Here is a 15,279-nt window from a genome sequence, read left to right as displayed (position 1 = left end):
TTGTGTTTGCCCTCTGTACGTCAGTTTCAGCTTTACTTCATTGCCTAATATGCCAAAGTCATTGCCTGGTAAACGTAACGTAAATAGAAATAGGCAAAGTAGGAACGAGTAGAATTAGGAAAAGTTTTTGTGGATCTGGATTGAGGAAAACGTTTTGTTTACAGTAGAATTCAATCACAAAAAGTTAAAAAACACCAAATTAGACGAATGGAATATTTTGAAAGAGAAAAATAAATTAAACTTAGAGAACATATTGCTAATGATTTTTTCTAGAAGCACATTAATTAAAAACCGGCAAAATAAAGAAAATATGTCAAACTGCAAGGAGGTTAGATAATTCTGAGATTTGGGTCAAAAAAGAAAATGAATTTTTGTTGTCCGAGACCGTTTTTACCCTATTTTTAGAACGTTTTGCCACAATATGTAACTCAGATTTTTGTAAAAATACGTTTTAGTGTTTTTCACACATTCTAATGTGTGTTGTTTTAACCAAATAATTCTACAAGTCAATATAATATAGTGTTTATAAATGAGTTTTAAGAGTGAAAATATTAACATGGATGGGGATTCAAGAGAAAATCTGGAAGAAGAAAAACATAAAGAGGTAGGGAGGAAGAAATACAAAAATAATCTATAAAATCTGTAAGTAAAGTTTTATTCGAAATCACATCCTTAATTCAGTGTAGTGAGGGTAAAAAACAGATGATGCTTAAAAAAAAACAGTACCACAAGTAATACTATGAGTTCTTACAATAGTTATATGTGCTCACTATGTACCTCATAATCCCTGAATTTCTATCTGTACCCTTTATGATAAGAGATATTCTTTATAGGTCATTCCTTATAAAATGAGCATCTTGCAGTTGCAAACTTCTTGATATAGCATCCTTAAAATAGATTGTTTTTGGATATAATGTTTATTACCCTAACTGAAGTTTATTTTTACAGAAATGTATTTATTCATTTTATTCTATTAATGTTAATTTTATTATTAGCGACTATTCACTCCAGTTGCTTATTGCTTTATCTTAAGCAGGTGAATGGCTTGCCAAATTTGTTTGGTACATTTCTTGAGTTTGTCAAATGTTGAGGTCATATATGCCACTGAAAATTTATCACCGCCATCAAACCACCATCCTGCTTATGAAATAAGTATTCCTATTAATTGTGATTTTAGTCTTAAGTATGATGTTTATTATTATGATTTTAATAAACTGTGATTTTGTTGCCATTAATAATTACCTTGCTTGCATGAATTGGGATACTGCTTTTAATCAGAAAGATATTAATAAATGCATTGATATTTTTTACAATGCTCTCTATTTTGCTATTGAGATGTTTGTTCTAATTAAGCATTTTAAATCATCTAATTTTGCCACTTTGTTTAGTAGAAAATTACAGAATCTTGTTATTCAAAAAAAGATTGCTCACACAAAATTCAAAAATAGCAAGGATCCCATGTTAATTTTTCAAATTTGAGGAATAAATGTAGAACTCTTCATGATGAATGTTTTAGGTCATATATTGAAAGATTAAATACTGAAATTTCTCATGATCCTTCTTCATTTTGGAAACACATCAATAGATTATGTAGGTCTGATTCATACCCCAATAGCATGCATATGGAAGCTGAGGTTGCTGGTAATGGTCAAGATATTGTAAACTTATTTGCTAGGTATTTGAAACTACATACAGGCAACCTGTCCACAAGGCTCCTGACTATAAATTTGATTACAGTCTGGATTTAAACTGCATCTCTTTTTCTTTATTGGACATATTTGATGAAATCTTACGCCTTCCTAACAAACATTCTTTTGGCCCTGATAGTATCCCATCTGTTTTTCTTAAAAACTGTGTGTGCACTCTGAGTAAGCCTCTGCATCACCTTTTCAATCTTTGCTTGACATCAGGCAAATTTCCTGATTATTGGAAGGTAAGCTTTTTAACACCAATTCATAAAAATGGCGATAGAACTGATATTTGTAACTATAGAGAAGTGTGTATTCAGTCTGTAGTTCCTAAGCTGTTTGACAGGTTGTTTTCTGTGCGATTTTCATGCCACTGTAGGCGATTGTTTAGTGATCATCAGCATGGTTTTTGTCAGGGTAGATCTACGGTGACTAACCTGTTGACTTACCAATATGATTTGATTGGTGCTTTTGAGAGGTCTGTACAGGTCGATAGTGTGTACACAGACTTCTCGAAGGCCTTTGATAGGGTTGGTCATGAACATCTGGTTCAGAAGTTTGGGGCCATGGGCCTTTGTAGGACTTTGGTCGAATTTTGTCACAGTTTTGACTGGTCACACACAGTTGGTCAGGATAAGTAATTATATTTCTAATGATATTGAAGTATCTTCAGATGCGCCTCAAGGTTCGCATATTGCTGATGATTTTAAACTGTATAAAGCCATTAATTCATATCTTGATGCTGAGCTACTTCAATTGGTTTTAAATAGTGTTGCTGAGTGGTGTAATAGCAATAGTCTGGAACTGAATGTAAAGGAGTGTGTATGTATTTCGTTTGGTCGTTCTCATAAAATTAGTAATTATCAATACACAATCAACAATAATGAACTCAAGTCAGTTGATACAGTTAAAGATTTAGGTGTTCTTTTTGATACCAAGCTAACTTTTTTGCCGCACATTTTGGATATTATTAACAGGAGTATGTGTAGTCTTGGTTTTATCACTAGAAATAGTGTACATCTTTCACCTTATTATTTCAAATTACTTTATTACTCTTTGGTACGTTCCGGTTCGGTACGTTTCCGGCGGCTTACGGTCATTCAAATCAAAAATAAATAATCGTACACTTCAACCTACGTTCCTTGGATAGTGTTTTATAAGTTTTTAGTTAAGTTTTTAGCCCTGTTGATGATTGTTTTTTCAGAGGTTTTATCTTGGTATATTTTTTTGTAATTCTAGTATTGTATTTATATTGTTATATTGTCTAGTATTTTGTATTATCTATTTTGTTTTAGTAAACTGGCTCTGCCATATATTGAAATAAATAAATAAAATAAATAAAACATACTAGTAGTTTAAAATAGAAATAACAAATAACTAGTAATTGTTTTTCAAAAAACTTTACAAGTTGGGTAAATAAATGTTTAGTTTAGCAACTTTTCTGAAAGTTCCACCTAAAATTATAGGCCAGTGCTTAAAATGTGTGTAATTTTACCAGAAACTTCAAGTGGCTGTTTTTTTTCAAAAAAACAAACTGACATGGAGGAGAGAATATTTTTGGTATTGAAGAAATTCACCATTTGAATGGCCATACATTTCTCCAGAACCTTTGAAACAATAGGCAGAAGAGATATTGGCCTGTAGTTTTCAGGTTGACCCAGATCCCCTTTCTTAAAGATTGGAGTCACACTTGCAACCTTTAGAAAAACTGGAAACACACCTGTTTTTAACCATATATTGATTACTGTTATTAGAGGAACAAGTATTTTAGTTTTGACTGATCCTAATAGTCAATATGTCAATATAATAGTCATATGTTAAGGCCATATATGTCACAACTAACTTAGCTGATCCAAAATTTCCCTTATGTGATTAAAACTTACTGCCTTAAAGGAGAAGGCAGAAGCAGGCTTGATGACATTGTTTACATATTTAAAGGGTCTGTATCAGAGTTTGCAAACTATATGGTTAGTTATATTAGAAAAAAAGTTATTAAAATCATTAGGACTGGACAAAGATTTCATATTACAGAGCTCACAGTCATACTGGGGCTTACAAATAGATTGTCCAAACCTGCTATATTCTAAACTTTCTGAAGTACCTAGGGATAACCTGAACTTACCCACATTAGAGTCACAAAGAACATTACTCGACTTATGTTTTATGCATAAGGTTTTAAATGCTACTATAGATTGTCCCAAGTTATTGTCTCTTTTTAAACTTAGGGTGCCTTCCAGATTGAATAGACAATCAGAAATATTTTCAGTCCCATTCCACCATACCAATTATGGTATTATGAGCCAATTACATGAATGGCTCGAAGTGCTAATGATATGTCAGGACAGATAAGCTTTTTTGACTCTAGGATTACATCTTTTAAGGGGCAGTTAAAGAATATTATTTCATAGGGGCTTTAATTAATTAACTCATCTACACCTTTCATTGATTTATAGATAGTTTTGTATCTGAATATATATGTTTGTATGGGTATGCTATGTAACACTTTTGTAAATGGATTTCGTAAATAAATAAATAAATAAGTATCATTAAAATCGCCGGCAATTATGATGTTAGTACCATTATTAAAAACAAACATAATTTTTTCAAATGTTGTTAAAATGGTGTCAGAACAGCCTGAGGGTGAGCGATATAGTGCTAAAATATATGAAATAATTAATATACAGTATTGGCCATAAAAGTTGGGACTTTTAAAAATTTAAATTTTTTCCAATGTTTTAAATTTATATTTTATTTTTGTACATCCAATCAATAAACATATTTATAAGTAAACAAAAAAGCATACCAGAATTTCAACCTTATCTTGTTTCCGACAATAAAAAATACTTTAAATTTTTGTGCTGGACAAAATGCTTGGAACTTTTAATAAAAGATATATTTTACAGGCAGTCTTTGACACACCAGTGTGCAAGTGGGTTCTTTTTATTTATTTTATTTTGTGTTACCTTGGGAAAAGGCAAGGCCTATTTCAGCGATATTCGCCAAAGAATTTTAGATTTTTACAATCAGGGTGTTAGGCAGAGTAATATTGCTCAAAGACTAAACGTTCCTAAGAACACCGTGTCACGGATAATTAAAAAATATCGTATATTTGGAAATGTGGTACCAGGTAAAACCACTGGAAGACCTAAAGCCACGACTGGGGGAATAGGATAGACTAGGCGAATTTTAAATATTTCCCAGAAAATTAAATGAAGGTGAGCCTTCCAATATCTCTGCAAGAACGGTAAGAGGGCGATTGTGTTCTGGTGGACACAGAAGTGAGGTCTGGTAAGACAACAGCTACAGACCTGCTTAAAAACCTTTGCTGCGGAAGAAAAATGTCAAGTTACGCCTACAATTTGCAATGGATCATCTTAACTGGACTGTACAAGATTGGAAAAAAGTGCTATACAGTGACGAATCTAAGTTCAATCTGTTTTCCAGTGATGGAATACTTCATGTAAGACAACCAAAAGGTGAAAGACTCAAGAAAAAGTTTATCCGACCTACGGTTAAACATGAAGGTGGTAATGTAATAGTATGGGGATGCTTTTCTTGGTATGGTACTGGGCCAATACATAAAATTGTGGGGGAAATGGATCGATTTATGTATCGAAATATTGTACGAAATATAATGGAGCGTTTCACATTTGAGTCTATGCCAGTAAATTTTGTATTCCAGCATGATAACGATCCAAAACATTCGTCAAAATTGGTAAATAATGGTTGGACTAAGAAAAGATCACAGTTTTAAAGTGGCCGGCCCAGAGTCCAGACTTAAACCCGATTGAAAATTTATGGGAACATCTGGATCGCAAAATTCGGGCATTTGGTAGTCAACAGTTAAAAATGCTGATGAACTATTTCATAAGCTTGTTGAAGCCTGGACTCACTTTGACAGACCCAGAAGAATGCAGGCAGTAATTAATGCTAAGGGTTACCATACCAAATATTAATTATAATATTATGGTTTTAATAAGTTATGTTTTATGTCGTTTTTGAATAAAAATCATTTAGTTCCAAGTATTTTGTCCAGCTTTTTTTTAATTTTTATTCCAAACTGCTACCGGTGCTGAATTTTTGTCAACATTTAAATTAATTATTAACACAAGTTTTTCGTGTACAACAACTTTATAAAAGAAAATAAAATGCTAATTAAAAGGCACACAAAATATAATAAATTTTCAAAAGTTCCAACTATTATGCCCAATACTGTACATGGAACAATATTCAATACACTTATTAATACTAAAACTAGGATTTTTACAGTCTTTGACCTCCAGGTGATACACTTACCCAACAACTTACAAGGGATTTTAAGAGCTGTCCCACAATTTTAGGTGCAAGGTTAGGTTTCAGGAAAGTTCCTAGACTAGACCTTTACCACAAGTTGTAATTATACCTATTCATAAAGGCAAATCAGATAATGACTTACGAAGCTATAGTGTTTGTTAGTTATTCAAAATATTTAGTCAAAAACTAATACAAGTTATACAATGAGGTTACTTAATAATTACCATATTACATTTTTTAATTAAGAATTGAATAACTAACAAACACTATATATATATATAGGTTTGTTATGGGCTGGTTTTTGTTTGTATAATATATATATATAATAATATATATATATATATATATATATATATATATATATATATATATATATATATATATATATTATATATATATATTATACAAACAAAAACCAGACAAAATATGATAATTTGTCTACTGGTTTATTATTCTGTTGTAAAGTGATTTATTATACTAAATTTACGATTAAATGATTTTTACAAGCCCTTTTAAAAACGTTATACTTTCGATTGCTTTGATTTCTATTGGCAACATATTGTATTTGTTTTAACCATTAAAAAATAATACATTTTGAGCACGTTTTTGAGAAACTCTGGGTATATAAAAATTACTTCTCGATCACGTGTTATTATCATGTATTTCGGCAGAGAATGAGACTTTACTCAACAGATACGGAGTGTAGCATGACCAGTTTTATTCTCATGGACAAATGTCAGTGTATTGAGTGGAAGGTGCTCACCATGTCTTTATTGCATGTCTTTTATTGGGCTGAATCTTGGTTTACCTAGTATTATGCGCATGGCCCTATTTTGCAACTTTTGAAGACATTTTGTTTTAATAAAAATTAGCCACTAGAACAATAATTAAATTGAGGCAGGATAAGTACATTATAAATAGTTTTTTTTTGTCCATAAGCTTAAGTAAGGTGAACATCTAGATAAATAATAAATCTTATATGAAATCTTCTTAATGACTTCAACTGCATGACCTTTAAAATTTAAGTTCGACTATCCATATGCCTAAGTATTTAATTTTTGTTACACATTCTATCACTGGGATCAACATAGATCATGTGGTGATAATGATCAATGATGAATCAATAAAACACTTTTTGGACAGTGTAATATATATTAAATTTGTAAATAGATCTTTTGCCATTAAACTGAAATACCATGTAAGGATAAACTAAAATAGCCTTTTTTATTATAAAAATAATAAACTTTTTCACTACAAAATTAAATGAAGTATGCATTTAATTGTATATGTATGCATGTATTTATACTTTATTTTAAAATGTGAGATAAGAGGTTATAATTAGGGCTCACAAATTGAGATTATCAAACTGTTTTTGGACTGTTCCTGATTAGTTTTTAAACGCCTCATCCTTTATAGATGACACACAAAATATTCTTGATAAAAACTCATGAATGTAAAGGAGAGAAGAAGATAGAAGTTTGGGGTATGGAGTGATTTTCATAATTTTGAAAAATAAGAAAAATTTGCTTATACATGCTGACCATAGGTTAAAAAGATCTTCTGGAATGGTCCAGGCTATATTTCAATTAAGTTTTATGATACTTTCCCTGATGAAATCAAGATTTGGGAGAGAGTCAATTCAAAAATTCAATTTAAACTCTCATGAGAAATTTGTATAGCATCAGTTTTATGTAATGTCAAAAGGTTTGTGTGTCCAATAAATCCAGTTTTATGTTATTTTACTTCTAGATTAGGTGATATCTCCCCATTAATATTTGATAATTGTATGATAAGCAATTTTATTTCCATTCATGTATTTTTATTTTTTATGGAAGAATTAACACTATACCTAAATATTTATGGTTGCAAAATAACTTCGTCACTACTACTTACTACCTACCTTTTTCTTATCAAATCTAGCTGAATGCACATATAAAAAAAAGATAGGATTGAGAATTGTTAAACTGAAAGGTTTCTAAGCCCTAAGAACGGTTCGAACCTAAGAAAATTTGAATTCAATGCCCCTCTATGCCTGAGCATTCTTAATTAAATAATTGTGTGGGTTTAATTAAACAAGTACAAGTATAAAACGATTTGATAAATTTTTTTTACATTAAAGCTTAAAATTTTACAAGAGAAGCACCTTGTTTTCCTTTTTTTTGGTATCAAGTTAAAGTATTTATAGGTTCTAGAAAAATTATTGACTCAAGTCTTAATTTCTTCTAGGTACATATTATGATAATGCATAAACTGATTAATATTATATCTAGTTTACTATTATTGCTGTACCTATTTATGAATGAAATTACAGCAAATAGTTTTGAAATTGAATACTCATTGTTACATAATAGGTTTGTGTTGATCTCTTTAACATTATATATATTATTCAATTCAATGCCCTTTGTTATATTAATTTTATTTAAATAACAATATTAAGATGAAATCACATAAAAAAGTATGTTAAAGTAAGAAAAATAATAAAGATACTTAAATATAAATTTTATGAGCAATTCCTAACACATTACAATAACTCAGCAAATACCTTCTTAGAATACTTACCTTCTCAGAATTATCAATCATTATTAAAGATAGAATGAGGTTATCAAGGAACAGAAATATTATAATTTTTTATTAAAATATAGGTGTTATATTAAGAATGCTACATATAAGTTAGGGAAAATCATCAATTTCGTGTATATCTGTTCTGAAAACTACACAGTAGTACATTTCAAGAATTTATATATATATGTCTATTAAATAATATAATACAGGTTTATTATATGACCTGAATTACTCACTAATTATAAAATACCATATTAATCCTAAATTATCATATAATTTATTTCAGTAACAGTAACAACTTTTTACAATTTCAACTTAAACTAATACACTATAACAATTGTGTAATTACTATTACCTGCTTGAACTCACAATGATACCATAAGGTATTGTGTGTGAGCCACTTATGCTATTAAAAATTGCGGTAATAATTGAGGTTATTTATCAACATAAAAATATTCACATCATTAACCACCACAATAGATTATCAACATAAAAAGCTAGTAAACCCACTCTAATATCCAAACTAAACCGAAAAAACAAATAAGTTATTCACTCCAAAAAGACAATTATATAATTAGTTGAAATAATCTATTTGACAATATCTTTTTTAATTTTTTTATAAGGCTTTGTTCTTAGATGCTGTGGTAGGCCGTTATACGCTTTTTGGTCCAGTGCAAAGAATATGTCTTTGAGAAGCTATGCTATTAGGTCTATCAAAGAGAACATTTTGAAGAGCTGCATTTCTAGTATTTTTGTTATAGCTTATATTGCATTTATAATAAGCATAAATCTAATGGCTAGCTTAATATAGAGTTGTTCAATTGTTAATATTTTACTATTTTTATAAACCAACTCTGTTGAATATCTTTTTTTCTGAAATAACATAATTTTGAGAATCCAGTTGTTTGTCTTGCAACCCAACGATATGTTTTGCAACCCAACCCATAATTATTTACCGACTTTACCAGAACACAATAATATACCATTTTTACGGTATTATAAGGTAGGCAATTACGGAGTTCATAAAACTTGTATATAAGCTTTCGTACTTTCTGTGTCACATAAGTGATTCTTCCAACTTAAATTTTCATCAACCGGAACCCCCAAATACTTCACATAGTTTGCTTTTTCGATTTTTTGTCACATAAACATCTTGATTTAATTCAAGAACAAATGAAATGAAGTGTTGTAAAGCTGAAGTTTATATGTTTGTTCAAGAAATAAAGAGTTTTTGTAAATAGAGTCGAAACCATTTTTTTGCCAACAAATTAACAGCTCACCTTTTTTTGGTGATGCATTATGGAATCTAGGATATCTTGGATTCTCGGTTAGAAGTCATGTGGGACTGACATGCTAAAAATAAAGTATTCTTTATAGCATAAAGTCACGTGTAGTATGAAATAAGAATATTTATTATAAGTACGTCATGTGACAGATCCGCGGCAATAACTGTTAAGCATTTATAAAATCTGTCAAAAAACAAAATCAACAAAAGTCTTTGATAAAATTAGGGCATTCTTTTATGCTTAAGTTTAAACCTTATTATGTTTTCAAAAACAATATGTTATAGTAGTTTATGATTTCTGCTTGAAATAAAAAAATAAAAATCATTAATTATAATTTCTTATGTTTTGAAGCATATTTTCTTTTAGATATCCAGGCAAATAGACGTTCAAAGTAGAAAACTAACATGGTCAGAGCTTCGAACTGTAGTCAGTGAGTTACGCAGGCAACTAGCAAATTTATCTACAATGATACCGACATCCTTTTCATTTAGAACTTTACCAGATGGAAGGACAAGGATATATTTTCTTAGTACACCTCACAATGGTATGGGTAGTTAATTTTGTTTTAAAAATAATAAGACTAAACGTCCGCTCAGATCTTAATACTAATTGTAGTATGCAAAATTACTACAAACGCTACTGGTTAACTACTACTACTATATTAACCCGTATATGAAACTTGACGGTAATCCATTGATTGAACCTAAAAAGTGGTGATAATGATTTAATGTAAATGTTTGACATCCTGTCTCATCATTAGAAAACATTTTTCAATAAATGGTATTTATACTTGTTCGGTCACTCCTCAAAATTGATGATGTGAGACTACTAAAAAAAATAACCAAAAAAAATGTTTACGAGCAACTCGACCAGTATTCTATAAGGCTTCGATTCCCCTTTCTATGAATATGGGAATAACCTATAAAGACCTTATTTAGAAAACCCCAAATATTGTTCACGGTGCTCACCGTTTTGTTCTAACTACGTTAAAAACTTTGATATACGTTACTGTGCCAGATTGTTAGTTCAACATTTTTCCGTATTAAATTTATTTATTGATATTTTAAGTTTACAAGTTATTAACCCAATCTACGTATGACCTCTTGTTATAATTAATTATGTATACAGTATCGAGTAAAAGTGGGGAACTAGACTGCCAATATATCAATCTATTGCTAATAAATAAATCCTTAGTTATTCTTTATTTAGGTTCAGAGGATTGCGAAAACATCTTTTGTATTTTCAAATTCTTGCAACAAAAAAGTATTTGCTTTTGCTTTTGCGTTGTGTATATTGGCTTATTAAATGCAATAGACAATAAAATTTGGTTAATTTAATAAAGCATAGCCTGTAAATGTACGCCGAGGTACTACTGCCGTTATGTGTAAAACATTTGATAGTATCAAAGTATCAATCTAAGCTAGAAGCTAAGAAGATTAAAGCCTTAGCTCTTGGAAATCCATTACAGTCCACCAAGACAGCAGTGGTCATAAAATCTTAACTGGACGAAGTAGATAAGATAAGAATATACTCTATTGTTAAGAAATACAAAGTTTTCTATCAACAAAAGCAGGCTAATGACTAAATCGTAACAATCTATTTGTTATTACACCCCAAACTAAAACTAAATTAAAACATGTAGAATAGATAAGCGCAATTAGATCCAAAACATTTAAAAGACAGTTTACAGATTAAAATTTGGTAAAGTACAATAACACTTTTTAAATTAATAAAAAACAAAAAAACATATAGATACAAGTACAAACGTATGCTTAAAATACAACTGCTAGATTCTCAGTTAGGTGGGTATATACAGTGTGTGCCAGGATGAGCGAATTTATACGTAAAAATAACAAAAAATTGTGGGGTTAAAATTTGACCTTTTGGGATCCAGCCCTGCTTGATTAAAAAATAAAATTTAGCATATTTTTATTTTTTAAAAATCAAGCATGCCTTGATACGAGCGCTTTTTAAATTATATGAGTAGGTAAAGTAGTATTTGTAGACAAGATATAAAAAAAGTTTATAAGAAAAAGTGGTTTAGAATGCAAAATTATGCCCGATTACCGAATTTCATAACCATAAGCCTACTTTGATTTTTACATTTAAATTATTTATTAATTATTTAAATATTTATTACTTCACTCACTTCACCAGTCACTTTTTTACAAGTTTAACAAAAAAACCAAATAAATATTAATAGTTAAAATAGTAAAAATTATTGCCTAAATTGTTTATTCCGAGCTATTACCAAATGACAGGGAATTACTAAAATAAAGAATGCTTGTAATTTAATTTTCATTGAAGAAATTAGAAATTCTTTTAAAATGTTTAGGAAGAACCTGTGGGATTAAAAAAACGTAGTAAATATCGCGAAATATTTAAAAATGAAGCCGAGTTGTTTGAAGCAGTGGAAGCTGCTTTCCACTCTATAGCCAAGGAAACCTTAAGTAATCTAATTGGATCTATGAAGAGGAGGAGATGTCTCGTCGTTATCAAAAACAAGAGATATGCAAAATTAGTATTTCAATTTTTAGTTATCATATGTTTTATTTTCATATATGCGTTTCTCTATTTTTGCTCCCTATATTTTTAAATTAAACTGCAGGATGGCTTTATAACAAGTAGAATTTTTTTTCTATGTTTTGTTTTTATTATCTACTTTGGTATAGTGTCAAAGAATTTTTATTTAAATATTTGTAATAAAATAGTAAAGTTTCTTTACATTTGCTCGGTACTGTATGTCAACAGTTATGTGAATAGAAAATTGTTTAAATGTCAAGGCATTTAGGCAAGGTATTTTTTTGCAGGTTGGGAGACAACACTTCTTTTTACAGATATACCAAATACCAAACAGCCTGGGAGTTTAAGACTGCAATGGCAATGTGTTCTCGAAGCAAATTTTCCATGTGTCACTTCTTGTTCAAGGTAAATTAAAGAAAACGAAAGTTTTATAACATACTTTTAAATTAAGGCTTTTCTGTTCTATATAGATCGTCAAGGGAAGAACAACTGCTCTGGGAAAGAAAGAGATTAGCTACATGGGGCATAAACAGTTACGAAATTCATGAAGATTCTGGAAAAATTGTTTTTCCAGCTGATAGCAGCTTGTTTCAGTGTGTTGATAGCGGATTCACGGTAATTTATCTCTTTATTAACAATTACACCGAAAACACACTATATTTGCATCCATCACTGTATTTATTATGGTATAAAGATTAATAATGGTGAAAACGAAATTATTTTTAGCATGGGCAATTATTTCCGACCAAACTTAGAATGACGTCATCAGGTGCAAAACTTAATCCTCAAATATGCCCTACTAATCCTGAGTTAGTAGCATACATTTGTAATCATGATATCTGGGTTACACACACAGTATCTGGGAGTAATGTTAGGATAACTTATGCACATAAAGGTATAGTAAATGTGGAAAAAGACTTCCTTATGTAATATCACTTTCGTATTAATATTTTAGGCGGAAGAAATTTAGCGGATGATCCTTTAAGTGCCGGTGTGCCATCTTATGTTATGCAAGAAGAATTCTGCCGATATTTGGGTTATTGGTGGCAACCAAAATGTATAGGTAGGTCATTAGTATAAACCCAATATAGATGGTTTTATGCAGAAGAGATTTGAGAATGTTATGAGAACCACGCACAAGTCTTAAGTCTTCAATATGCTTTATTTATAAACTTTTGTTTTTTTTTTCTGATCATTAATACTCATTATATTATAACTGAACTCAAGAATACGCTTATGCCACTTTTATGGCAAGAACACACTCTTATTATCCTTAACCTTAATTTACAAAACTTTCACCTGACACACGTAGGCTGTGAAACAAAAGTGATAAAAATGTCACGAAAGCTAGGTACCTTTACAGAAAAAAAACCATTACCTAAAGACTTACGGTACAATTCATAAATGCCTGGAAGAGTGGCGGCTGGTCGTATGAAGCACCTGAGGCCGGACCTGAGCTGTAAAAATTCCAATCTCATATAACATTATATTGAAATAATATTAATATACTATATACATACTTTATTAATCATATTTTTAGCGTATAGTCATTATTCTAAAACCTTAAGTAATCGTAAAATCAATCTTTTAAATTTGGAGCAAAACACTGTCAGAAAACTGCTAAGTATCCTAACTCCGAAATATCTGCCCGTCCGCAAAACAAAATAGTAATACCCTATATTTGGACTTCATGTGCGTCACAAAATGCCTGATATCGTACGAAACACGCTATGTATTTAATCTACCCTTTGCTTAAATTGCGAAATCCATAAGCGAAATTTTCTTATTACCTACCTTTCTTAACTGTTATGTCTTTTTTTTTCAAACGGTGTCAAAGGTGTCGAGTTCGAGTTCAGTATTAAATACGCGTGTTATCAGTGGATGGTCATTTCTTCTGATGATTTTATTCGCGAGGCGGGCTTTAATATTGTTGTGGCTTTGAAAAGGCGGTAAGATCAAAGGTAAGACAGAAATTAAAATCTTTTAAAACTAGGTAAGTCAGTTTGTTTTTTTTTTAATTTTAATAAATGAGTATTATTTGAGTGTTTAATATTGCGAAGATTTCGTTTTCCTTATTTATTTTTATTTTGTTAGGTCGGGTGCCTAATTTAATTTAAAATAAAATATTTGGAAGATAAAAATGAATCGTTCTCACGATATTATTTTGTCTCCGCTGGAAACACCTTTCTCTATGCGATCTGATTTCGAAAAGCGGCAAATTTTAGAGAATCGGCCGACGCCAAAAGTAACGGCAGCTTTTAGCGAAAATAGGGTGGATTGGGTTGGGTTGGTCCCGGTACAAAGTTTGTATTACTGGTCGTGTATTTTATTGGGTAAATTAAGAATTTCTTGGTACACAAAAAAATGGTTTTAAAGACTTGGAGGTTGGAGCAAAATAGGGCAACTATTCAGGATGCACTTAGGGAAACCGTCAGGTTGATATTTAATTTAAAGCTTTTATGCCGAACGTTTTTGCCAATCGCCACAAATTCAAAGAAAAAGTTAAAAAACGACTCCATCCCTAGTCACTTATGGTGAAACTCTAGAGTCGTTAAATCGTGGAAATTTTTAGGATATTTTCAAATGTTTAATTAAGCGCAACCAGGAACTCAAAGAACATTGCCATAAACTTAGCAACATTTTTACAGGGCAGTCTAAAGAAATTCAGAACGAAAAATTTTTTTGCATTCATGAATATTTGACAGATTTTATTAAAAATGAGAGTGTTTTTTTTTAGTGTAATGGCAGACGATAGAACTAACATAACCGAACGTTCTCAATCGGCAATAACTATGCGTTATGTTCTAAAAGGTGTCTGCGTAAAAGATTCTTAGGTTTTTTTGATGTGGGCGAAAATCGAATGGTGCGTTGTATCATTTATTGTAAGGCGTTTTAAGCTCGTATAATTTTAGAGAAAAATTAGTAGC

At 30.5% G+C, this 15,279-nt stretch overlaps 1 protein-coding gene across 2 annotated transcripts in view; it reads left to right on the top strand.

The window, feature by feature from the left end:
* The first annotated feature begins 109 nt into the window (after positions 1-109).
* The window catches only part of LOC126748407 (dipeptidyl peptidase 9), a 36,261-nt gene continuing 21,091 nt past the window's right edge, over positions 110-15,279 (top strand). For both annotated transcript variants that reach the window (XM_050457635.1, XM_050457634.1), the window contains exons 1-6: positions 110-604; positions 10,196-10,373; positions 12,640-12,757; positions 12,823-12,967; positions 13,079-13,247; positions 13,308-13,415. In XM_050457635.1, the coding sequence (XP_050313592.1) occupies positions 530-604; positions 10,196-10,373; positions 12,640-12,757; positions 12,823-12,967; positions 13,079-13,247; positions 13,308-13,415 (793 nt within the window). In that variant the 5' untranslated portion in view covers positions 110-529. The remainder of the gene's footprint in view (positions 605-10,195; positions 10,374-12,639; positions 12,758-12,822; positions 12,968-13,078; positions 13,248-13,307; positions 13,416-15,279) is intronic.

The sequence above is a fragment of the Anthonomus grandis genome, chromosome 22 (genome assembly GCF_022605725.1).
Source record: "Anthonomus grandis grandis chromosome 22, icAntGran1.3, whole genome shotgun sequence".
Lineage (NCBI taxonomy): Eukaryota > Metazoa > Arthropoda > Insecta > Coleoptera > Curculionidae > Anthonomus > Anthonomus grandis.
This window is presented reverse-complemented; position numbering and strand designations above follow the sequence as displayed.